The 27,675-nt window shown below is 42.0% G+C and overlaps 1 protein-coding gene across 9 annotated transcripts in view; it reads right to left on the bottom strand.

Moving 5' to 3' along the window:
• BRSK2 (BR serine/threonine kinase 2) overlaps nt 1-27,675 on the bottom strand; it is a 490,223-nt gene that overhangs the window by 448,635 nt on the left and 13,913 nt on the right. For 5 of the 9 annotated variants that reach the window (XM_059722574.1, XM_059722576.1, XM_059722577.1 and 2 more), the window contains exon 3: nt 25,984-26,070. In XM_059722574.1, the coding sequence (XP_059578557.1) occupies nt 25,984-26,070 (87 nt within the window). Of the gene's footprint in view, nt 1-24,272; nt 24,712-25,983; nt 26,071-27,675 lie in introns of those variants that run through there. The other 4 variants (XM_059722575.1, XM_019477169.2, XM_019477170.2 and 1 more) reach the window with 2 other exon arrangements.

The following is a 27,675-nucleotide window of genomic DNA, read 5'->3' as shown; positions in this document are numbered from 1 at the left end:
TGGTTTAGGAAAAGGCATCAGGTAGCTTATCAAATGATTCCTATCCAAAGTAACTATACTTACTAAGTATGATAACTACCGTGGCTTATTTTAAGAATTAAGTTATTTCCTGAGTCCTGAGTTTAATTTACTTTTGGAAAAAATTGAGGATGGGAATAAAAAGGGAAACCTACACATGAGAAAGAGTAAGAGAGATCAAAATCTTCATTTTCAGCAGCCTGGGTCCGCATACTCGGTTTATAGTGTGCAATACCTGCTTGCCTTTGAAAGGGACAACAAAACACCAGTCTGAGGAACTGAACTGGTACTGGATCTGCTCTGCTTCTTTCCTTGTATAAAAACCGAAGCCAAGAAACAGCAAGAGACCACTCTAACCAGAATATGTAGAGGTTGCTTCTTTCTTTGAAGTGATTTTTTATTCTCAAAAAAAGGGCAATATACTCATTTTTATTCTCTTCCTAAGCATAACAGGAGGATGAAAGGCTGCTGGACACTCAGACATAGCACTTACTGGCTTGGTGCTGTTTCACCACTCTATAGCTCATAACAACACACAGGATAGGGGAAGACCTTCTGGTATGCAAGGTCACTTCTGAACCACAAATATTATCAGTGAGAACCTCCAGGTTCTGACAATGTCATGATAGCACCCGTCAGTGGTTAATGGAAGCTGTGGATTGTCATTAAAGGGCTCCCTCCTCTCCTTCAATTTCATGATGATTAAAAAAAGATCCATAAATAAGTCAGGGCAAATAAGTCATACCTAAGCCAGGCAGGCAGGCAGGCACGCCATACCTCTCACATACTCTGATAGCCAGCTCCGGGAGAATAGTAGAAAGAAAATGATTGGGAGAGGAAGTGGGAGTTTGTTCATTAAAGAGCTACATTTCTGTCAACCAAACTGCTAAGTAATAGTGTCACTGTGTGTTTAGCTGGTGCTGCCACAAACTGAATCCACTAAGACACTAGCAGTTTTCTCTTTTCCTTCCCACCACACTTCATAAGCAGGATTTCCATGATCAGACAGGCAGCCACTGAATAGCTGGACACAGTTTGCTGATTTCACAGCAATCAGTGATCACTGACCCCATCGACTTCCCTTCTCAAACTAGAGCTACCAAAAAATAGTAATAATCAGCTTGAGGGGGAAACAAAATCTTCCATCAGTCTGGATTCTGTACCCGTCTGAAGTATAGATTTCTTTAGCCGGGTTATAGTTTGGAAGCAGGAAGAAGAATCACTGCCTTCAGGTATTTTGTGGCCATGCATGCATGCATGTTCAGTTTTCTGGCATAGCTAAAAACAACCACAATTTTGTTGATGAGCAGCAAGACAGACTGCCACACATGCGCTCTTAAATAATAACATTTGCTTATACCTAAAGATATTTAGGTCTTCTGTACTCCTGCTCATTTTCAGTTCTCAAAGTACTATGTTTAAGGAAAAAACATTCAATATTTCATAGATCAGCAACAAAGGACTGAAGTGATTTGGTAGCATCGCAAATAAGTCAAACCTAGAGACAGCCGCAGAACTCAGATCTCTAGTCATAGTTTGGAACACCATCCACTTGAACAAACAGCCTCTCAAGCTGAAACCCAAGAAATGCAATAGTGGTCTGGCACCAGCAAAGAGGGATGTCATGGGCAAAAGAACAGAATAGAAGAAGGGCTTTAAAATCTACTTTGTTTTGGTCTTTGTTTACTTTGAAAATGCATCTTGGACTGTGGATCTATCAGAGAAAGAGAATCAGCAACTAGATACAATAACAGTGACCTTTTCCAGACTCAGAATATTCTCAAACCTCTATGGATTCTGACTTGTGTATTTTCCCTGCGGCATTAATGGTGGAGACCGTTACAACCTTTAAACACTGGATACTGATATGTCAAATTTGTGGTGCACATCCTAAATGTGATGCCAAGGCTTAAAAAGTCCACAAAGAAGGGGTTAAGAGAGAAATTTGATCCCTTGTGTTGCCCCAGGAAATATACAGTAGATCTGTGATTAACCTGACAGGATGCATCAGTTCACAAAGGGTGAAATCTACCCTTGTGCAGCAGGCCAACAGAAGGCCAACGTATTATTTAATTCCCACTTAAGCCCCCAATAGAGACGTAACAAAGCTAGGTGAATGGGCAGCGTGACTGCAGATGAAATTCAGTGTTGACAAAAGCACAATGGAAAGAAAAATGTGAACTACTCATACACATTGCCAAGCTCTAAATTAACTGTAGCCATTCAAGAGAAGACCTAGCCATCACTTCAGACAGCTTAATAAAAATATCTGCTCAAAGGGTGGGATGAGGGGTAAAAAGAGAGAGCATACAAAAATGTTAGGTTGAATGAAGAATGAGGTAGTTACACTTGGAAATATTCTAATGTCATCACAGAAATCATTGGCACATCCTCATCTGGAATACCATACTCAGCAATTATTACTCAGGAAAGCAATAGCAGAAGCAGGGGGTGTTGAGAGACAAGCGACAAGACAAGCAGCAGCATCAGACGATTTCCATATGAAGGCAGACTGAAAAGACTGAAATGGTTTACTTCAAAAGAGATGAATACAAGGGAACTTGAGAAGGAAATACAAGATGATGACTGGTATAGCCTAAGCAAATCAGGCAGTCTTTACTCTCTCTCAATTCTAGGATTGCCTGAAATGGAAATGAACTGAAAGGCAACAACATTAAAGCTAAAGGGGGGAAAGAATGCATGTGCAGGGGTTTTTGTTTGTTTTATTTTGCATAATACACAATCCACATGAAAAAGTCTTTGCTAAGATTTTAATAAGCTTCAAGATAAGATAATAGGTTCAAGAAAAAATTATATTCATATTTCATTTGCAGATATGGGAAAAGTAGCTAGAGATATTAATGCTCACATATCTGTACATAGAAGCTAGCCACTATTGGATGCTGCAAAGACATTTCTGTTACTATCAAGTTAATCTCTTGTGGGATGTGGAGGCTGCAGAGGGAGTGAGCATGCTCTGTGCAGTGCAGACTGAGGTGCAGTATGCAGAACTCACAGTAGCTTTAAACCAGCTGACTCAGGTACTGGTAAACAGTCTGGCCACAGCAGCACATTACACAGCAGAAGCTAACTACCCTGCTCTTGCCCAGAGACTGAATCACGGCTGAAAAGCCGGGTTCAGATTTGATGGTGCCAAAATCTCATGGATTGTTTGCATGATATTCTGCCCACATGGCAAAATTGATCCAGAGGATAAGTTCCTTGCAGTTTTGGATCCAACATGAACCAAAACTGCATGTCTGACTAAGTTCACATCTGGAACATGAAAACCCCTTTCATTTTAGCCTGAGCCTGAAATTCAAAGGGGTGCAGATTTCAGGTTTAAATTTTTGCCTGGGCCCAATAACAGCACCTGCCTTTATTCTCATTCCACCTACTTAAGAGGTTAACAATGGGGAAATATTGATCATCAAAACTTCTCCTGGTGTTCCAGGAAAAATATACAAAAGACAGATGTGGCAAGGGCTGGATACAGGAAAGAAACAAACGGAGTAGACCTCAAACGAAGGATTACCCTTATTTTTCAGGAACTTAGTTCCAGCAAGAACCTGTACCAGCAACCTTCACTTCCTTACAGCTCCCTACCACTCCCCACAGGCAGATAACTCCAAGCCAGACAAACAGATTTTTATCAAGACTTTTTTTTTTAGGGATTAAAAAGGCACTTTTTCACTAAAGGCCAGGAATTTCACTAAAGCAGAAGGAATTTTAAACCTAAAGGTTAATTCTCCGAGAAAATTATAAGTGTTTGTAAATAGTTTAGAAAGAGGACAGCATCTAAGCTGTAGCTATAACAGGGGCGGGCAATTATTTTGGGCGCAGGGCCGCTTACCCAGTTTTGGCAAGCTGTCAAGGGCTGCATGGGTAGCCCCACCCCTTGACAGGTGCCCCGCCCCCTAGTCACCATCTTGTGGCCAGAAGTCCCGCTCCCTAACCCCTGACCTTTGCCACCAGAAGTCCCTCCCCTTGCCCCAAGAAGTACTCCTTTCAGCAAAGGGGTTTGCCATCTTGGAACCAGAAATATACCAAATTATATTCTAAAAAGTGAGGATCTAAAACATTGCAAAAAATATTTCTTTCCTGGTTTACTTGTGTTTATGTAGTGTACATAGAGGTGATTGTATATAATAGCTTAAAATTAAGTCTTACTCTTGTATACTATGGGGGGAGGGTAGGTATAGGTTTGTGGGGGGCTGTGGGGTGAGGGAGTACACACAGCCCCTCCCCCCCCCACACACACACTGGGGTACCAGCGTGGCTCTGTGCTTCCGGTCTGGCGATGCAGCTGGGAGTCACGTAGTGCTGGAGCAGTGCAGGGGCAGGAAGGCAGGGAAATGGCTAGGGGTGGGGCGGGTTGGGCTGCTGGTCCTGCTGAGGCTTACCATGGGTCCTACTGCCCCTGGCTCCTATCATCTTTGACAGGCAGCCAGGAGCAGATAAATATTTTCCTACATTTTTTAGGGGCCCTGCAGGCCAAATAGAATGGCCTGGCAGGCCAGATCCAGCCCATGGGCCGTACTTTGCCCACCCCGAGCTATAACATCAGTACAATACTACTACAGTAAGGCTGCCATCAATTCAGAGGAAGTTTACTGATTGAGGGAGGGGAAGGAGGTTGGGGAAAAAGAGTGAGCGCATCTACACGTTCATTAATGCATCTTTGCTAACTGTCCATTAAGTTTAGTACCTCTAACATGGAGACACTAGATAAAGGTGCGGAAGGTATGCTAATGCACAGTAGCAACAGTGAACATTGTGTGATACCCAGCGCATGGTAAAATAATTCTACTGAGCATCAGTGTGGTTTTTACCATGATACACTAATGTGCAGTAGAACAGACCACTGACATTAAGGCATCTTGTGGAGATGCACCCAGTGAGTTTCAGAGAAGAGGAAGGCACAGGTACTTGCAAACAATGTGTGATGATTTCTTAACCCCTAAAGACATGAACATTGTTTTCATAATAGATACCTGAAATGAAAGAACCGAGTATATTCTGAGCCCTTTCCAGAATCTTAAAACTTTGTTTCTATTTGGCCCAGTACAACTCAACCATGGATGTAAATCAGTATAGCCCTACTGAAGTAAAAGGAATTACATTGATTTGCACCAAATGAAGATCTGGTCCATGAAATCATTGGGGCTGGTAAGTTCCTGTGTGGCTTGCCAGAAATACATGGTCAAATTAACTTGCCTGTATAAAACTACAGGTCCTAAGGAATAGTACCATATTTACAGCAGACTTGATGTAAGCACACTACAGAGAGAGAAAGACCCTGGGATTCTTTGTGATCTCACTTAACCTACTTTGACAGCATTCTTCTCCCACAGATTCCATTAAGTTACTCTTGACTGTGAGCTCACTTACTATCAGACCCTATGGTGCTAAGCCTAGACAAGTGGCATATATTTCAAAAGGTATGTGCAGGTCTTGATCCAAATGTGGATTGCTCCAGCTTGGTTTTTTTTAACTAGCCCCATTGCTTCCAAAAGCTGCAATTCAATTTTACAGTGCTGCTGGGGAAGTTGAGAATCAAGCTAAATTCAGATGCACCCAGCAGAGAGAGCTGCCACAGGGAAAGTGTGAGGAAAAAAAAGGAAAAAAAAAAAAATCAAAGGGTGAGAGGGAAAGTGATCCTATTTCGCTGACCTGCCAAACACCAGTTGATGCAATAAAGGCCTCACAGAAAGGAGGGGGACAGGGAAATCATATAGCAGTGATATTTGCTAATGCTATCAGTATAGGTGCCAGAGACAGATTTTTTTTTTCAATCAGGTGCCTTCTCTTAGGGCTTTCTTACACTGCAAGATGCACAAACTTTGATCAGTGCTAGTGCTAGCTTGGAGCAGTCACATTCTTAGTCTAGAAATCTCTGACCGTCCCCAACCTGCACAGCTGTGACTTGCAACTAGGGGCCTGGTGAGCAGGGGCAGGACTAGGAGCTGTAGCTGCGAGTTGCTACTACAAGGCTGGTGGGCCAAGACGGACTTCTATGCCTGCTCTATGGGCAAGGTGAAAGAGATCCTGGGATACTGGAGGACTTCAACTTGGGTGGCAGATCTGTAGGGAGTGGCCGTACCTTAAGGAACAGGAGCTGGATAGCGTGGGTTCGAATTAATCCTGCCCTTGAGAGGCACAACTTTGAGCCACGTAACAAGTGCTTAAAACCACTTTACGGGGTTAATGTGTAGACAATTCAAGGGTTAAGAGCTCGAGGAGCCGCTCAAAATTACCACATAACAAGGCCCTTAGTCATCCATTTAGGCTTAAATTATTAAATGCTACATTTCAGCCCTGTAGCTTATTTTAAACAAGCAATGTGGCTGACAATAAGTAAATATGTGGGTTTCTTTTCCTTCTGCAGTTACAAGGAAGTTGTTCTGGACTAACACATTAATACATATTCTTTGCTTTAAGGCATTTGGCCTAGATCCTTGGCCTCTCTTTAGCTGTGTGCAGCAAAACTTCTTCTCCCAAAAAAAGGGGGGCAAACTAAAGACAGATTCTAAGGTACCTTCAAGCTCCAACAATACTGGGCCACTTATTTTCAGTTAGGTCAGAGCTGCTTCTCATAGTTAGAACTGTTAACTTCTGAGTTACATAAGGCATCAGGTGAAATATTCTCCTCTCACTTACCATGGATTTCTGCTGGTATAACTCCATTGACCTGAGCACAATGACTCCTGATTACATGGATGTTAACGACAAGAGAATTAAGCCCATACTGGGCTTTATGTTGCTGTCACTTGTACCACTGTAAATCAGAAGTAACTTCATGCAGGATACCGGAGTTACAGTGGGGGGTTAAAAGAGAGAAAGAGCCTATTATTGATACAGGATTCTCATGTAATATGCAAAAAATGGCTAAGGCATGCAAGGGTGGCAGTCTTGCTCATGCCCTAAGCAACGTCTGACAGCAGATTCCACCACCAAAGCAAGAATTCGGGTAAGGTAAGCCATTCCACCAGGCCAGATGAAATGTCTGGGACAGAAATGTCTCAGCATAAAAGCTATTACCAAAGACTTGATTTGCAAAAAAACCTAGTTCACATTACAAAACATAAAAATGGTTGCAGGAAGAGCAGTTGTTCAGTGCTTCCTAATGGGCAAACATTAAGAAGGCCATGTCACCGAAGAGAAACGGGTATGAGAACAAGGCAGGAAGTGGAGGGAACCACAACAACAAAACAAGCATTTTTCTTTCAGAACTCAATCTTTTGTAGGTTAGAAAATCGTGGGAAGCAGGAAAACGTTATTTCAGATGTGCCACTATCACAAGGGAAAGCACACACTAGTGATGTAATAGTAGTCACAGCAGAGACAATTTCATTACATGTTTATGTAGGTCATTATAACTTCCTGAAGAAGTAGGGTGGAAAACACCCTTTGGCATTTGGAATTCCTCATGCTTATTCCCAGCCTAAAGGAGAATTTTGTTTGGAAAAAGTTGTTTGGTCATTTAGAATAATCAAAAAGTCAAGAAAGAAAAATAAAAAGCCTTATTCCTGTGCCACCCAAGCTGAGATCTGATTCACTTTTTACAACCCCTCCCTGCAATCTGGGAACCACAAACAGCTTCTTTCTTAAAGCTCCAAACTTGCCAGGGGCTTGAGGGCAAACTTTGCTCTCAGAGAGAAATCCCAAGAGCTAAACTGAGACTCAACTGGCCTTATGCTACTAGCCTTTTGTACCAAGGTTAATTTCACCCTTGGTTAGTTACACCAGCATAACAGAGAAGAAAAATGGCTCAAAGTCCTCAATTAAGGTGAATGTCGTGAACACATTCATTTGATTTGGGGATAAAGCAATAAGCACTGCCAAGCTGTACCACTCATGCATAATAGTGATTTTCCACTGCACACGTACTTGGAGGAAAAGAGCATATGCAGCAAAAACAGTAAGTGGACAGACCCTGGCTTTTGTGCATGCACCTTGCTTTTGCATTGCTATTGCATAAGGATTTAGCCAAGATTGTTTTAAACAGCCCAATGAATGTCAGAGGAGCTGCTTTTGCTTCTGTTTTTTTACTCAAATTTGACAGTCATTCTATTAAAAAAAAAAAACCATCCAAGAGCCTGTTTTTTCCACCCATGAACAATATCGCCTGAGTTGGCATAATCTGCTTTTAATCTGCTCAAATTAAATGACCAGCAACCTGCTGCAGCCATGAGCTATGAGACGCTTCTACTTGAAACTTCAAGAAAGAAGCTGAATAAATGAAACTGCAAGTCTCATGGAGTGGAGGATGAAGGAAACAACATCCCCTAGGAAAGAGGATGACATTCTTCTCACATCCTATTCATCTTCTAAATACTAATGATAAAATGACAGCCATCCAAAGGTTCTGAGTTCTTAAAACTTAAAGGGCTAGAATTTGTGTTTGTATCTGTCTGTACCCATGCAACTCCAATAATACCAATGGATTTACTCCAGATTTACAACAGTGCGACCCAGACCAGAAAAGTATCCTATAGGTTTTTGCCTTCTCAGGTCATTGGCCATTTGAATTGTTTTGGATCATTGCCCCCATCTCCCCACAACTTTCCTTTCACTCCCCCTACATCCTCCCTCTTTCCTGCTCCCATTAACATCAATAAAGGTATTACATTAAACAGCACATACGGCCCACTAAAGGGAGACTGCTAATTTAACAATCCAAGGATACATTCCTGTCAATGTCTAAGGCTCTCTGTGTCACTTTGGCAGCAGGAATAGGTTAAAGGTACCCTAATTGTGCAGCTGATGAGCCCCATGGCTTCAAAAACTCCACAGCTGGAATAAAGGGTATGTCAGGGACCTGCCCAGGAAAGGTCATGTGGCTAGATTACCATTTCACTCTAGCGCACCTCAGCTAACAAAGATGCCTGTTGAGTCGGTGGAAGCCAGTCTAAATCAGAGAAGGCCTGAAGCTCTTCAAACTGAAGCTGGGAGTTGCAAAGGGCACATCACCACCCAACCTTTGGGTCTTGCATGGAGTGCAGTTCAGCCACATCTAACGATTAGGTTCCCTCTGCAAAAATACACTTTGGAACCTTGGTTGTTAACACCACCGTCACTTATTAAAAGATTAAAAACAAATTAAAATCCAGTGCACCAGCGTACCATCTTAATGCTCTTTGTTTGCTTTTCCCGCACAAAGGAAGCAGGCCTAGTGCACTGTCATTTATATTCAGTGTTTCCAAACAAATTACAACCAGGATGGTTTTGGTTCATCATCTCAAAAACAGTATTGAGCTGCAACATTTTTCCCTATCCCTACTCGTTTCTGAGCTCCCACTTTTGGTTCCCGGTGTAGATAGCCCGTCCAAATCCAACACATTATTTCTCTCTCAAAAGTATGGCCTCAGTGGTACCTAGGCCTTGTGTAGACAATGACTGAATTTTACCACTTGGGCTCTGATGGACAGACAGAAAGCCTCATGCCCTCTTCCCTGCCATTAGTTAAAATAATGGTCCAGCCATAAAGCAGCAGGATAATTATCAGGAACATCTGTAACTCAGCCTTTTAAGGTCATGCCTTATAAAAATATTTCACTTTTCTCAGTTTCATTAGCAGCCCCCTCAGAAATGCCTGAATTCCTAACAATTCAGCTGGTTTGTCAAAAAAACCCCATCAGCCTATCCACCCACCTCACTCCTGGAAGCAAAAGCTTATTGAAATGGAATTTGGTAAACTTCACTTTGCCAGATAAGCCTCCTGGCATTATACATTGGCTGTATCCATTAACCTGAATGCACCTTAAATCTTGAGCTATCTGATTTCTGAAGGCTTCAAATAGTAATTTAAAAACTGAAAGCATTTTTAAAGTTTCTTTCACTGGCCTGTCAGAATTTCCAAATAAGTCTCAAAAACACCAGAGGGCTGTTGTCTATTGGAAAATGAAGCAGCTGCATTTTAACACCGTGGTATAATTCTATCAACTTTATAGGAGCATAAATAAAACTGATCGAGTTATAAATCCTTTGTAAGCAGAACAAACAGCATCATATAAACATAGTTTACGCAGTGACATTTGTTTTCGAGATCAGGGACAAATGTCCTCAAGGAAAGAAGCAGTGGAAATCACTGGGGCCAGGAATTGTCACACCGGGAACATCAAAGCAATTTCTCTATTTTATGGAACAGCTAAAGCAACTTTAATTTTAAGTTGCAGCCATTACAATTTCAACATTTGTACTGCCAAAAAATACCATCGCCAAAAGGAAAGTCTATAGCAGAAGGGGAGGGAGCAGGGAAACAGCAAGGGTTCCAACCCCCTCCTCCTCCCCAGAGATGAAAAATTTTCATCCTCAATGGATGAAAATTAACATGACTCCATTGACTTCTGTGAACCTATACATACTAACACCAGCCAAGGGACTGGACAGATGGATCAAAATGCAGAGCTAGCCCATTAACTGCAATAACATCATCACATTTCCACAGCGCTTTGTGTCCTCAAAGACTTGTACAAATGTTAACTAAATAGGTGAACGAGAATTAATTTAATTTACACCTGGGAATGCCACAGAAGCCGGCCTGCAAAGGCCAACCCCGATGAAGCCCTCCAACTCTTCTGTTTCTTGGTCCAGGTGCATCAAGTTTAAATTTGGACACCTCGCCTTACAGCAAAATGTGGAGCAGTTTGTGTTGAACTGGACCATTGAGGGGGCACTCTGCAAAGGCTGAAGACAGACAACTGGTTCTACATGTGTAGCCCCCGTGAGGGAAATAAGGGAGGGGGTTTCAATCTCCACTGACATGGTTTCATGTTCAGCCCCTGGGATGGCCACATACTAAAAACATGTGTTGCAAGTGCAGAAGTATTGGGAGAGAGAGAGAGAGAGAGAGAAAGAGAGAGAGCGCGAGAGAGAGAGAGAGAGAGAGATTCCCTTGCCCAAGAACATACATCAAGATAATAGCAGAATCACAGTTAGAGTTCTCAAACCCCCTAATGCCCCACTATGTACTGATTCCTTCAGACCACACTTGTTTTCCAGCTACATCAAGAGAGAAGCAGAACCTGCACTGTACATTAGATGAGCTCTCCTGCAAGCAATGGCACAGACAGGATTTTATATTTATTCAAACAAAGTCAATACAATTGTGATTGCTCAGACAGGGATGCAGTCCTGTAAGATTCCAAAAGCCCTTAAACTCAATCAAGTTTGAAACCCTGAAGAACCGCATAGGAGATATTCGGAACTTTATGGGAACAGGCAAAAGGTTGGTATGATGCACAGTGCACGTATGTAATTGCTGGCTTATCCATATTAGACTTTTTCCATAAGAAAGACAAATGTAAAATAAAAAAAAAAAAAAGAGTGGTTTTGGGCTTGTTCATGCAAAAAAAATGAAGGTGCGATTGTAGCACAGACGTACAAATCCACATAATTAAAGATGTGGCAATGTGGACTTCAGTGTAGGCTGTCAAACAAGTCTAGACTTGGGATCTTTGGCAGGTTTGTAGAGCCCACACAGAAGTCTGTGCAGTTGTGTCTTCCCTAATACCATTACCTGAGCTGGCTGACTACATACATGGATATGTCTCTATCTGTGCTACCACCATGCCTCTCACTGCAATGCAGACAAGTCTTTCAAGCAAGTCACTTTACTTCTTTGGGTCTCAGACTGGCTAGCTGAGAAATGTAGATAATGACAACTCCCTTGTGATCTGCAATAAAGAGGATTTCTAGAGGTGAAGGGAACCTATGTCAACTGGTTCAGCTCCCCAAAGGCAGCAGTGGTGGAAATAATGTGAAAGCCACAACTTGGGCAAACTCTGGCATTTTCTCTCATGGCATCATCTAGCCTTATTCTTAGTAGAGTTAGTCAATGTGATAGCTAGTGAGAACACCAATGCCCTATCCACCATGGTATTCTATTACTACCACTAGCAAAGTTACAATGAAAGACCAACAGTGGGAGATTTGACACAAAAAGGCTAGCATAGATTTATTGAGTGGCTTTGCTCCAGGGGTGTGATGGGATGTGGCTAACAGCTATTCTTTCACAGCACTGCATTCTATGCCCTTGCTTTTCTTGATTCTACTCATAGGTGAGCACAGACTGACTTTAGATGGAACACATCAGTTTTGGAAGCAAGGAGAGATGTCAGCCTCTCAATAAGTCTACACTGAATTACTCTACCCTGCCAATTCACTTTGTGCCCTTAATTTTCTTGATTCTTCAATGCACTGGAAACAAAATGCAATCCTCTCAACTAGAAGAGTGCAACAAACTAGTTTACGGATCAGCTCCTTCTCTAAGATACATTGGCGCAAGCTTCTGAAAGTTATTGGGATTTCACTGGTGTAACTGAGAAGGGAATTTGACTAATTAATATGGTAATGGCAATCAGACAACAGCCAGAGACAATAAATACAGTATCAAAGAAATAAATAGTGAAATAAATACAGAAAAAGCATTAAAGAAAGACACAAACCTTGGGATAGATCTTCCTCTGGTGTTAATCATCACAGACTTTTAGCAACTGAGGATCTGGACCAATTTTTATTTTTAATATTTGGGTTTAAATTAAGCTTCAGAAAGCAAATGAGAGGAATCCTGTTTACAGCTGCTGTGCACTGTACAGCATAAGGATTCTCAAGAGCTGTGCAGCTCATGGCTATGTCTTTCCAGCAAAACAAATGCCTCTTGTTTAACAGGGCTGTGGCAGTTGTGTCACTGCCAAATCCTAATATAATGCTTGGCTTTGTCTTTGGAGACCATTTTTACATAGACGTGCATAGAGAACAGGCACATGTCAATCTTCCTCCTTGTCCTTGTACAAAAAAAGACCTACTTCGGATAATGCCACTGTACCCCAATAAAGGCATGGGAAAAGCAGAGCAAAAGCCGCCTTTGTTCTCACTCACCCCAATCTTTGAACCTCAGCTTGCAAACAGATGAGGTGAGGTCCTGGCCTCTATTCTGCTTGCTTTGCACTGCTCTGCCAGCACAAAGTAGGCAGAAATCCAGCTTACCCAGCTGGTTGGGGATTTTCCCAGCACTGGGAAATCCCAGGATGGTTCTATGTCATTTTTCCATGCCAGTTCTGGCACAGGGGGCAAGACCAAGGTGAGGGGGGATAGGTGAACAGTTGCTGAACTCTAGCAATCCCCTTCTGCCAAAGTTGCACCATATCATTAAGGCCACAAGTGGCTATCTAAAGCAGCCATACAGTTTATTATCAATTCATTTTTTCTTCAATACCTGTATTAGGATAACACCAAGAGGTGCCAACTGAAATTAGAGGTCTGTTAGGTTAGGCATTGTACTAAAGAGACTCTTTGCCTTAAAGAGTTTACAATTTAAATCAGACAAAAGGTGGGAGTAGAGCAGATGGAGAAAGAAGAAAGGACTTTTCCAGGGTCACACAATAGGTTAGCGTGAGAGCTGGGAATGGAACCCAAGATGCCTTTAGCTGGCTCACCATCTTATTTACAGGACCACAGAGTTTCTGTAATCTTTCTCTCTCTCTCTCTCTCTCATATTTATACCTTTTGGGACCAGCTGAATCCTTGTTCTCTGCATGTTTTTACTTGCCCTTGTAATAACTATGACATTGATTTTGAATAAGCAGTAAAGGACTAGGGGCTATACTGGAAACCATAATGTTAGCAAAAGGCTTTTAGAGAAAACCTTCTTTAGTTCTTCCTTTGCTGCTGCTTCTCAAATAGAAACTATGGGGAAAAAAAATCAAAGACAATCTTTCCCACATGTCCTATAATAAGGAAACTGGCACCTTGTATCTCTTTCCAGCTGAGTGAGGCAATACTACCCTAACATTAAAAAACTACAACACACCACCATAAAATTTGCAAGGGGAAAAGCAACTGAAGACCATGGCAAACATCTTACTTTTAATAGGGGCAAGATCAGGCTTTAAACAAAGACCAATATCCAAGAGCTTATGGTTTAGGAAGGACAAATTAACTTCAGAGGGAGAGAGACGGACAGAAAAACTAACCTGGGAAAAATCAGTGGGTCATATTCAACTTTCAATAGAACGACCTCAAGTAGTAGCTTCATTGTTTACTGTGGATCAATCTACCCATTTGCAGATGGCCAACCCAAGACATGCGAGTGACATTATCCCTACCTGGAAAATATATGTACTGCACAAGACTTGTGCTGGCTTCCAGCCCATGGGTAGATTTTAGTTAGTAGAAAAGCTGAAAGCAGAAGTCATCGTTTCTTTACTGCCTATGCTGGGTTCCCCCCCCCCCCCCTTCCCCCCTTTATTTAGCTGCAATACGGTGCTCTTAAGTGCATATGTGAAATTTCACTCTGCAATTTTAATAAGTTGGAATGTTTTGAAGGAAGCTTTAGCTGGATCAGGCAACAAAATTATGTCTCCTCTGGTTCTCTCTCAAGCGCAATTATGATTCATCATCAGCTTCATATTCTGGTGCCAACAATCACAGCCACTGAATAGAAGACCGTAATTCAGCAGCAACCTTAACACCCTCGCTACTCTGAAGAAGCTTCAATTGAAGCTGAAGGCAAAGCCATCAGACTTACTAGGATTATTAGAAAATAAGAGAATAAGGACTATGCAGTTTTCCCTGCAATCTCATTTTAGCCCCCCTCCACTACTACTTGTATTAGTGCAGTGCCCAGGAGCCCTAGTTGTAAGCCAGCTTCTCATTGTGTCGGGCATTGTACAAGCACAAGTGAAAGACGGCTCCTGACCATGTTTTTGTTGTGCGCTATCAGCAATAAAATACTTATACTGATGGCCATACATGGCATGGCATATGCAAACTGAATGAAAGAGGAGAAAGTGTTAAAGGATCCCATCTAAATCTCTTCTGGGATCAGAAATAAGACCTGACAAAAATTTAGTATCCATTTTCCAAATTAAGTACCAAGGCCCATCCTGTGACCAAATTTGGATAGATAGGTCAGCACCAGGTTCTGCTGGGCCTCTGAAAAGTAAAACCTCTGTGTCCCAATCCAGATTCACTTTCCACCCACCATTCCAATTCCCCTTCCCCCCCAAGAGCTGCTTCTCATTTATTTGTACGCCAGTCAATGGTGCTTTTAATGGCACGATGGCTAGAGGACTGAGTTTATGGTACGTTTGGCCCGATGACATCCCAAAGAATGATTCTACAGAAGCAACACCTGTTAAATAATGTTTTACAACAGTATCTCACACACACACACACACACACACACACACACACACACACACACACACACACACACACACACGCGCGCGAACCTCTCAGATTTATCTTTTTGTCTCCATAAAATGCTTACTTCAAAATAATACGGAAATAAACTGCCTCATGAAACAGAGAACATGCTGCTGGCAATTTGCATGGGCAACTAGAAGTGCTGTTAACAAACTGAGACTCAAAAACAGTTTTCCACCAGCTTTTGAAAAAAAAGTTTAAACCAAGCAATTTATTGGGAAATACAGTTATACCTGTCACAGCCTATTGGTTTGGACTGGATTACAGAGAGATGCAGAGTAAGCCACTTCACTAGGCATTCTTTTTCCCTCTATCAACCCAATCTCTAAATGTTACAGATCTTGGAGTTTTTAAAACAGCAGTAAATCCCTAAGTCAATCATTAGAATGCAAACTATCTATTGGTTCCTCCACACACCTTCATTACCAAACCAGTGATTAACTACTGATAATAGATTGCTCTAGGATTTATCTAACATTCACCTGCAAGTAATTAGGACCAGGAATGATCCCACAACAAAGAAAAACAATGATTTAAACATGAAATACAAAGTTGTTTATTTTTCCCCTTAGCTACAAGCAAGTCTTTAAACAAAGATGCACCTTGTCAACAGAATAAGCCAGACCTGAAAAATAATAGTGTAAGGAGGAAGATGGGGTGGGGAAGTGGGGTGGGGAGAAAGGAAACCATAAAGGCGACTCAAGACAACACCATATCTTGTTTTGTTTTGGGTCCAGTGCTGATCCTACTGTAATTCAGAGCAACCTCAGGATTACTTTAATTTACACTGGCTAACAATGGCCAGGAGGCTATTTTGGCAACTGGGGATCAATTGCATGAACAGAAATAATTATCATCTAGAAATGATCATTTAGTTGCTAAGGTGGCTCTACACCACTTGAGCAGTTCCACTTCAGCAAAGGGGCCTCTGGGTACTGCAGTAATGGGAACAAGTAATATTATGTCAGAATATTTGCAGCTAGGTATATCAACTGCCATTTATCCCTCTGCACAAAACCAAAAGAAGCCTTGTGCTCCAGCTAAATCCCACTTAAACACAATTTTGAGGAATTAAGTGGCACTTCAATAGTATTCTGTACAGCTATGAATTTCATCAGTAGCAGTATTCATATATAAAGAGGCCTAAAAAAATTAAACTGTTTACATCATCCTGTACAAGTCATAGCTACTATTCATGATACAAACCAATGGAGCTGGGTGAATAATCTAAAAAAGATGTCCTAAAAATATTCATTTAAATTCATAAATTAATTTGGTCACATTTGTGCCTCTTATCTTTTCTTTCTGCAAGCATGTGCTTGTTTGACTCTTCCTGGTATACTTTTCTGGGATCTTAAAACTTGCTATCCTGTGCACAGTGTCAATTTTGCAAGCACAAATTTTCATCTTGAAATTGCCTGCACACATGTCCAACAGAACAGTATTATGCAACTTCACGTATTAAATCGGATCCAAAAGGACAACTCAAACCTTTGAATATCAATTAAGCACGATCAATCTGTAGAGAGGAAAACAAATCAGAATAGATCTCCATCAAATAAACTGAAATGAGGAAAGACTTCAAGGAAATCGCTATCTGGTCATGGATGTATCAGAGGAAGGTAGAGCTCACTGAATAAATTGTGAGAGAGAAACTATTCACTTCACTCTACAAATCGGCATGGACGTCTTATGATAGAGCACTGTCGTTTCACGTACAACACCCGAGAACCGAGCGATTCTGGTACTTTACCACAAACAAAATCATTTTCACTGGTTAACCTTGTTTACATCATTGTATTGTTTATAACCATAAAATAAAGACAACGCCTCTGGGAAACTCTAGAATGGAGCTTTGACTCTTGATGGATTGTTGTATTATTCCATATTTATAATGGGCCTGACCATGTTCCCACTGACAGCAGTTCAACTGAAAGCATCCCTTGCATTGACTGACATCACTGGGAGCAAGCATTTTACCTATCCCTATAAAGTGCCTCAGCTGTTGCAGAAGAGTAGCATTAAGAGCATCTATGTATGCCAGTACTTTGAGCTCATCTCTGCCAAAACCTCCAGTCATGCTTCCTTCTAGTCTAATTTTGGCTGTTAAACCAAACCCTACTTCTGCTCTAACATGTGGAAAATCTGCTACTTATAGGACCAAGCACACAGAGAAATAACAGTGTAAACCCACATGCACAACAATGCTACTGGATTACCCACATGTTTTAGGATGCAAATCAAGGCTGTCCCTCATTTCTAAATCCCTTGAGCAAGTATTGTTGACCTCCTTTTTCTCTTTCGTCTACCTTCCTTAGTCCTTTTTAATTCATATACTAGTAGCTTTATCTGTATCCCCTGATGTACTCTCAATGCTGCTGAATCAAGAGTCATCCTTGCAACTTCAGTCCTCTGGAAAGGCCTTATTGCATCCTCCTCTAGGACCTTCCCTGACTCCCCTGTGAAGTCAAAGAGAATCTTTTCACTGAAGTCAATGGGTGCCAAATCGAGCTCCAGTGTTCCATGCCCTTTCAAATTTCATTGGACCACCATTTTGACTCTTTCACCTATCACTTTCCATTCCCATGTTTTACAGTTAATTATAAAAGCTAATTTATCATTAACATATTATTATTATTATTATAATAAAAGGTAAATTATAAATGTTAATATTAGTTAATTTATAGCAGTTCAACTCTTCAATGTTTCAACTCTATTATTTAATTCTGTAAAGCACTCAGGACTAGACACTGCATAAAAGACCCCATATGAAATAGACTTAAAAATATATTGCAAAAAAGCTTAAGGAGGTAGAGGAATCCAGACCATTCACTGGCTGGTGAGGAAAACATACCATAGTTTAGAAAAGCAATTGTAGGGACGCATTTAAAATACTGTCCAGTGGAGCTAGAAGTTGCTTGGAGATCAGAAATAATCTCTCTCTAGAGATAAATTCTATTGAGAAATGTTTTTAATTTCTCCAGCCTTCCTTATCATTCCAGTGTATACTCTTCCCCACTGTAGTGATGATAAATGCCATTAGAGCGGTCATGGAAAGTAAGAAGCTGTTTCAGCAGTGTGAAAACGCTGTGTCTGGAATCACCGTCCCTACAGACCCGGCTGATGTCTGAGATTCAGTTATACTATATGAATTGTCAAACAACCCCATTTGCTTGACTGCGTGGATTTCCACAACTTGCAGGGCAAAAAAGTTGTATTTTTAACAAACAAATTACAAACCTGCTCCTGTTTTCACTTAAGTCAGTGGCAGTTTTGCTACTAATTTCAAGGGAAACGAGATTGGACTGGAAGGCCCCCATTCTGCAATGTGTTCTGTGCAGTTGGGTGCAGGCAAATTGTATGGAGGTGGGTCAGCAGGGAGCCCTTTGCAGGTCAGGTCCTAAAATGGTATCTTGGGTCACTTGCTGAATTTAGTGAAACAATAATCTGGACATTGCTATGACACTTACAAATCAAAAATCTGAACAGGACCCCTCATTTACGGTTTCACAGTTTTTGACATTTGTGATACCTGAAGCTGGTTTTTCAGATCTACTTGCCACTGCTGCACCCATTTCCTTCAGGTCACAAGTCCTTAGCATATCTAAAAGTCAGGCAGAAGATACCCCAAGCTGGGCACGCAGTCTAGGGTTTGGGGGGGGGGGGGGGAGGGGGGATGGTAGTGAGTATCCTTCTTTTATCACATAACCACCACCTTCCCATAGTTAACACTGAGAATCCAAACATATAGAAACTGGCTATGATGTCAATGTATCTTGGCAACATTTCATTGAAGATAGTGCCTTAGGCAATTGATATTTCTAACATTATACTTCTGATTGTGAGATTACTAATTAAATTAGCCATTTACAATGGAAAATTATAGAATCACAGAAAATAAAGAGTTGGAAGGGACCTCAGGAGGTCATCTAGTCCAACACCCTGCTCAGAGAAGGACCATCCCCAACTGTATCAAAGCCACGGCTTCATCTAGTCAGGTCTTAAAAGCCTCCAAGGATAGAGATTCCACCCCCTCTGGGAAACTCACATGAACTAGACTGTTCCAGTGCTTTACTACCCTCCTAGTAAGAAAGTTTTTCCTAACATCTAAGTTAAACTTCCCTTGCTGCAACTTGAGACCATTGCTCCTTGTTCTGTCATCTGCCACCACTGAGAAGTCCCCTCCCAGATCAGAAGTCCTAACTGGCTATCACTGAAAGAGACACAGATTCAAATAAGGCCCCGCTACTATTAAGACAGACTCCTAAAAGCTAAGTTAGGAATGTGTTGAAAAATATAAATAAAATAAAGATGTGTTTGAGAAGGAGCAAGCATAATGGCATCTACAAACCATTTCCACCACTTTGGCTTGAAAGCATGGCTGAGGAGCCAAATTCAAAGCAGCTGTGTTAATTTTCACCATCTCTGGATCTGGACTTTAGCATCTATAAAAGTAAAATAATGACAGTATGGAGGAAGCTGATGACAGAAGAAGCAGCAGGATCACAATTCTACCACTAAGTAGCTCAATAGCATACTAATATACAGTTGATTAATAGCTGATAAACATACAAATGTGTTGTAATTTATATACAACAGAGCACAGTTTTTCAGTACAGAAGGCTGATCACACAAATTCTCCATATGCAGAGCTGACACTGGCTTCAGCTGAAATTCTGTGCAGGGAATGCCTGCAGAATTAGGCCCAAACATTACAGAGCTGGGTGAGTGATACAAAATGGAGAGGCAGTGTTATGATCTATACTTTAAAAAAGAAGAAACACGGATCAAGACATGACTCTGAGCCAGGAAAAGTATTGCAGTGTCGGCAGAGAAAGAAGCACTCTGAAAATTTTAACTGGACTGTCATTTGAAGCAAAGGAAAACAAATATAAATAATATTGAAGTCTATATATAATGGTCTTTAACATGGGTAAGTCCACTTAAATACTGAAGCACTTAGCAAGGAATACTTCAGTTCGTATCTCTATCTTCACTAATAAACATTCACTACAGTTAATCAGAATTATTGGAAAGTGTCTCAGGGGTGAAAGAGGGGCCAAAACGAACATATGAACCAAAATATTTCTGGTATTAAAAGAGTGAAAAATCCAGAAAAAGCTGATTCCATACAGAATGAATGGCAAATGAGGATGGGCCTGTCTCTAATCTGAATAATAAATCTGAATCTCTGCTTTTTTTCCACATCCGATTTGTTTTCTATGCATAATGTCTCCTGGTGTGTTATTGTTATACAAGGCACATTCTTTTTGCCCATTACTGTTAATTACAATGAAAACCTCCTATAATTAACTGTAGTACAATGTAATTCAATGAAACTTACATAAACTAACCCCCCCTCCCCATACACCCTTGTGTACATCGTCATCATCTCTCTTACGCTGACATTTCTTTACAATGAAATATTCCGAATACTATATGGTGCTCCTTGTACTTTTGAGAAACCCTCCAGATACAGATTCCATGAGCTATTAGTCCAGTTTCAGGAAACAATGGCAGAGATGCTTTGAATTCAGCTTAATACAAACAACAAAAGGGCAGTTGTCTTACTACAGCATTCTAATTCAATTATACATGTATAGAATTCTTATGCTGCGTTATTCAGAATTTCTTCTCCGCGCTCTTGCCTCGCTCGCAGTATTATCGGACATCTGAGTACAAACATTTTTCACTGTTTCGCTGCGTATTCTTCGCCTGCTTTTCAAACTAAGAGGCCCTAATCCTCTCTTTGTGACATCCGTCATTCTCAGCAAGCTTGATGCCCCAGCACTGGGGGCTCCTCAGGGTTATTGTGAATCAGAATCTACCCCATTTTGAATCAGAATCTGCATGGTCCTTACCCAGCACTTTGAACTGGATCTGAGCACACTTTTTCATGTCAGTTTTGCCCACCCACGACCAGATGTCACCAGCTTCCACTGATGTCACACACGGAGCTGCTGGGCTCCTTTGCCAGCGCCAGCAGGCTCCTGTTGGCAAATGCTTCACTTTCAGAGCTAGCAAGAAGGAAATCAGTTATAGTTGCATGGAGGCTGAAACATACCATTCAAAGTTCTGCTGAATGTGGAATTCCCCTTCCAGGGCATCCTTTCTAAGCCTGCCATGAACTGTGCCCTCCTCCCCCTTCCCAATCCCTCTTCCTTTGATTTTAAGAACTAGCCACTGTAACTGAAGGGCAGGCAGGAGGTACCGAGAGGTTTGCATAATATTTAATACAACCAGGAGTGAAGGAAGGGCCACACAACTGAAACAGCTTTCAAATCAAGGATCCCTTCACTTAAAAGAAGAGTGAGCGACATAAAGATCAATGACAAAGGAAAAAGGACTTTGTATAATAGGATTGCATATTTTCCTTGTGTCCATCATTAAATTTTGCCAGCTGTCTCTTAAAGTCCCACCACCAGGGAGAGGAAGACAGGAAAGCAGGGGGAATACACACACATACAAAAACTCTGACCTAACTTTACAAGCTGTAATTCTTCTAGTCTCTCCCTCAAGTTTATTATTACCATTCCTTCCCTCCAGTTTTAGGCCAGCATTAACCATCTACTTCAATGGAGTTTTATTAGCATAGAAGAGAGGGGGCAAATCAGGCCCTCACACTGAGGTGTTAGCACCTCACTAAACTCCCCAATCCAGGATGAGGTGGGGAGCCACACACCATAGGCTGCCCATTCAATTCTGCATGTTCCCAAACCTGATTAGCACAGAAAATGCCAGAAGAGCAAGTAACATGTTTCCCATGACCATCCATATACACGTAACACCAAGTCAGGGTTCACTTCAATGCATTATACCAGTTTATCAAGGATGGGTATGGTAAGGAAGACAGAGGCTGGCATCAGCTATTTTTGAGCTTTATCCTTCCTCCTCTTCCGAAACAGGGCATTGCGTGTTTGGGTGCATGCACGGTTGTGCAAACAGCAAAGGCTCATCTATAAAGATCTGTTATAGTTTAAAATTGCAGAGGGCAACTTTCAGTCTAGTCCAGCTGGTCAAATAACTACAGAGTCCAACAGCAGCAAACCCTTTAAATACATGCTTTCTCCCCCTCTGCCTCCATCTCTCTCTCTCTGTCTCTCTCTCTTACTAATCACTTAGGAGGGAGATAGGAAGATTAGCAAAGGAAAAAAATAGCCAAAGCTTCAGATAACCCTTTAGGACCATAATATCAGACTATGTGATCAGGGGCAAAAGGTTAATACAGCGGTATTTTCAGGAATCTAAGAGACAATCATGATATAAGGTTTTGGGAGAGAGGGGATAAGATGCTGACAGGAAGAGGATGAGAATGACATGGGCATAAAAGACAAAAAATATATTTGTAGACCTTTGGATGGTTTTATGATCACTTGGAGTACCCAGGAAGAGATTAACTGCAGAAATAGAATACAGTTTTATTACCACCCAGACACTGCAATTTTTGGTGGGGTATTTTGTTGTTATCAGGACAGATTTTATGGAGAAAGCATCTGGAGAGATCAAGGGTTCATTCAGCAAAGTGAAGCATAAAGGTGGGGACCAAAACAATGAGAGATGGATACCTTTAAGAGTCACAGCATTTTAAAGATCTGGGGGGAGGGAATAAAAATAAAAGTCACTTTCATTTCAAGACAATGTCATCCTCATCCCATCTACATTTCCAAATGGTTGCTATGGGTTTTTTTAGAGGAGAAAGAATGAGGGGGGTGGGTCATAATCAATCATCTCAGAAGAGCATTGCTTCTTACAGAGAAAGATCTGGATTTTGACTGTGTCCCTAAGAAAATTGTGGACTGCAGAGCTGCTGCCATGCAGGGCAGTGAGGAAGCAAGCAGAGCAGAGGCAGCAGCTGGGGATGGAAACGCCTATTAAATCCTTTAGACAACAGATGGGCAAAGCTCGCCTGGGTTTAAAACATACACACACCATGCATCATGTTTTATTGTCCCACTATAATGAACAACACTTAACACCCACAAGTCCAAAGCGGCCTCCCCCAACCCCCAAATTATAACCTGGAGTATCAACACACTTTTGGGCTTCTCCCAACCAAACCAATTTGCCAGACAGGCCCCTTTGCTCACTACACCTGGTACTAAAAAAAGAAATTAAAAAAAAAATGGGAAAGGCTCTTGCGTTTTCTTTTTTATTTTAAAATATTCTTCTTCCCAATTACTGCTCCCTGCCCTTGAAGTGAATACAAGCAACAGCGAGTCCAGATCTTGAACGCATTTAAGGGATCTAATTATGTCATGTAGGACAGAAGCACCTGCTCTCTTCTAATTCCCTCCTTTTAATATATCTGGCCATTGTTCCTTTCAGACAAATCTGCTGGGGGCCAGTTGGACAACCAGAAGCTTTTAAATGCCCCAAACACCCAACAGTGAATTCTGCTGACAATCATTTTCTTTTACATAAAAAATAACAATAATTGGACTAAACCACAAAAAAAAAAATTAAATCTACCCATCCATATTTTCTAAATAGTCACAGCAGCCAGTACCACAGACTGTGGTGTGTATATATATATATATATATATATATATATATATATATATTCTTCCCCCACCAACTGCACCTTAAGGACTACACCCTTTTCAATCATGATGTCATGAAATACTGCTGGTGACTCCCCCGCTACCACCACCACCACCACCTTTTCTCCACTATGCCCTGTGCACCTCTCATTTCAATTTAATGCCATTAAAAAGAGAAGGAAGGGAAGTGGGGCAGGGATGTAATTGACATGAAATTCACCAACAGCAGACACCATCCCCCTTTTCCTCTGCATGCACTTTGACTGTCATCAGAACAACACCCCTTCATGGGAGGGATGCACAGGCAAAGCAACACAGTGTATTTGAAAATCAGCAAGCAGAAAAGCTCACCAAGGCAAAAATCTCCTATAAAGATTATTTCCACTGCAACAGCAAAAGTGAGGGAAACAACCCCCACCCCCAACCTCCACATCTCCTGTCCCCACCAGCTCAAGAGCTGCTCCAGCATCTTCTCCCTAGTGCAGCTGCTGCAAAGGAACTAACCTGTCTGTCCTTTGCCCAGGGTTTTCTCCAGACGATAGGGTCCAACATACTGGGCATGCTGAGCTCCGCTGCCTTCTTTCCCTGTTGATGTCATTTCTACCTGGCTCTGTAATTCTGCAATGTGTGTGCGGTGGGGAGCTGGGATTGCTCTTTGCAGGTCTTTAAATTCCCACTTTGCAGCTATGCAAGCAAAGCACCCTCTCTCTCCCTCTTTGCTGCTTTAGTCCACTTGGCTGCAGGTTTTCTCTTCCTCCTTTTCTTTCTTGCTCTCTCTCTGGATCTGTCTGTCTGCAAAACTGATGGACAGAGCAGTTATTACCAGTGTTCAAAGAAGGGACGGGAGGGGAGGGGGGCGATCTACGATCCAAGCCCAAGGACCATGGTGCTGGTGATCTGAGCTCCGCACGCCTTGTTCTCTCCAGGAGCTGTTCAAGGGAGAGCTAGAGCTAGAGCAGCGGAAGAGCTGGTGCTGGGAGGTCTGAGTGACATTGCAACCAGCCAATCCTCTGCAAAACCTCAGCTTCCACCTCTTTCTCCCCTCCTCCTCCTATTACCTTTTCTTTTCCATCAGTAGCAGCAGCAGTTGCTGGCTCTCTCTGCTACAAACCGTCCTAATCAATAGGCAAGAGCAATAAACCTATGGGTATCAGGGCTGATAAGGCAGCACTCAAACATCACTCTCTATTGTGCTATTTTAATAATCATCTGCATGCCCATGGTTCCCCCCCCAACCTCCCAAGTTATTCCCTACTAGGCAGCTGCCACTCTAGTTTGCCCTCTGCAAGCTGCATCAGAGTTATTCCGAGGCTCTGGCATTAAATAAGAGGAAAGAAATCCATCTTGGATGATGAGCTTGTAAGATTTACAGGTGCTGCTTCCAAAGGAAGCACATCCTTTTCTGCTGTTCCATAAGGAGACTATTTCAGAGCTGATGGCTTATGAAAAACAGGGTTTAATCTTTCTCCAATTGAACTCTGTGGGAGATTGGTTTTCAAATTCAATGACAGCAAATAGCTTTGGGGTCCTGGGATGTATAGACCGAAAAAAAAAAAAAAAAAAGAGAAAGACAAAACTAGTGGCTTGATTAGAAGTCACAACAAAAAGGCCAAGGATTACTGTAATACACTTAGAAACTAGACTTACCCTCTCAATACTGCAAGTGAAGTCTAGGACTGTGACACACTGGGCACGTCTACATGTTCACGCAACTGTGCAATAACCATTGGTACTGCGAGTCCTACTGCGCCATACAGGTTGTTTCCTACCCTACTGTACAGTAGCTCATTGCTACTACGCAGTAGTGGCAGCATCATAGTTTGTGCCTACTGATGCTATGTCGCTGCAGCGTCCCATGTAGACACATCCACTGAGTATATGTTAGACAGAAAGCTTTATACTACTTTTTTTCCCCCTATGACATCTGTTCTGCAAAGACAATTCATCCAGGCATTTAAGCATTTAGGAACAGGAAAAAAATCCCACTGCAATCAACCACAATACACAGATGCTTCAAAGCAGGCACATACTTATGCACCTTATTTTCTCTAGGTCATTTATATGCACTCTGTCAAGCTAATATCTTTCACTACTAGCTAATTTCCACCCTGAGCCTTTTGGATAGGGCAGGACATAAATCTAAAAAAGAAATAACTCCATAATTACTTGTGCTTCATAAGTAGGTGCAATCCTGTCCTATCACATTCCCAATTACCTGGTGGTTGTGACGTCCTCCTCTGGGTTGCACGCAGAGGCATTGTGCGCAAGGATTCCTCAAACACGTAGGAAGCTCTTGGGGAACCTGCAAAGAGAAGAAAGAGTAAAGAGAAGAAAATGTAAAAGAGATTTCCACTAGCTTTATCCTCATCCACTGCTCATGGAGACAGAATTTTTTTTTAAACTAACTGTGTTGCAACATAACCTCTAGAGGCAAAATTGACACAGTCATCCAGCTTCTATTTTAACTTGTATAAAGAGGCACAGTCCTAGGACTAGCTTGACACGAACTGAGCAATATTGTCCAAAGACTTGCAGAAGAGCCTCAGTGGTTGGTTTGGGGGGATGAGACGAAGGTGGGGGGCAATGAAGGAGTGAAAAAAAATGAGACACCATGAGACCTGTCCTTTTGGATTCAACACCTAACAAGTTTCTAAAGTAGTTTCTTCTCTCCTTAGAAAATTAAACCCCAGCAGCTATTTTGACCTGGTACTATCTCTCTGTTCACAGTGCCTTCAGAAACCATGCTGGTTTTCCACCCAGCTCAGGTTCTCCACTCCTTCTCTCCACACATCATACCACGTGGATTCTCCCTAGGTTTTCCTACTGCCCATAAACTCTTCCAGGGTCTCCCCGCTTCCAGGACACTCCCAAACTGCCTTTTCTTCCCCTTACCCACAGATACCAGTCTCCCCATTACAAGAATTCCCTCACTTGTTCCCAGCCTCCAAACTCACCTCATTTGCTCTAGTCCAAGCCCCTGACTTCTTCCCAAAAAGGCTCCTGCCAGCATCTGTCCTCCTCCCTGTCTCTTGCTGGATGTACCCCAATAACTGCTGCCCCTCATCCCAACCACTATGCTATGTTCTGTTGTTTCTGTCTCTCCAACAGCTGTACACCATTTCTCCCATCCCAGGGTCTCCCATAACTCCTTCTTCTGGTTCCTGCCCCCTATAGGCAATCCCCATACCTGTTCCTTGCCCCACCTCCATATCTGTACCCTCTGGCTTCTCTCCTCTACCTGTGGAATGACACTGAAAGATTGAGCAGGGGAAAGACTGTGCCGGCGAGGGCAGCTCCTTCCTGTGCCAGGACCAGCCTCCTGCCGCCCAAATCCTTCAGACCTAGCACAGGTGCCTGTTCCAACCAGGGGTGCAGGACAAGGAAGTATAGCAGACCCTGCAAACAGGAATTTGCTATCACACATGCACTCCCCACTTCCTTTTGAGCCCAACAGTTGAACAGGGGTGAGGAGGAATGGGTGTTTCTCCCACATAACCTTCTGCCTCTTTGCTTTTTTCCCTGTTCCTTCCCTTCCTATCATGCCCACCAAGAATTGTGAGCAGGGACAGGGGACAGCATTATTGTCTCCTTCAAGATTCAAGTGTATGGGACTAGCATTAGGCTTGTGGATTCTGTTGTGGACTGCATTGCTTTTACCTCATAACAGCTTGAGCTGAATTAATTTCTGACACGCACAACTTGCATTCCAGAATCAGGTCCCAGGACGTAAGAAAAGCTGCATTATACTCTGTGCATTAACAAAACAAGAACCTATTACAGCTTTTACTCAATACCTAATACACACTGAAACCATCAATAGTGCCAAATGCAAGCATTCAAAAATTATGACTCAACCCAAAATAGCAGGAGGGTTTGAATACAGTCTCCTGAGCACTTGAAACATTTC

The sequence above is a fragment of the Alligator mississippiensis genome, chromosome 2 (genome assembly GCF_030867095.1).
Source record: "Alligator mississippiensis isolate rAllMis1 chromosome 2, rAllMis1, whole genome shotgun sequence".
Classification (NCBI taxonomy): domain Eukaryota; kingdom Metazoa; phylum Chordata; order Crocodylia; family Alligatoridae; genus Alligator; species Alligator mississippiensis.
The sequence above is the reverse complement of the archived record's forward strand: the minus strand, read 5'-3'. Positions and strand labels throughout refer to the sequence as shown.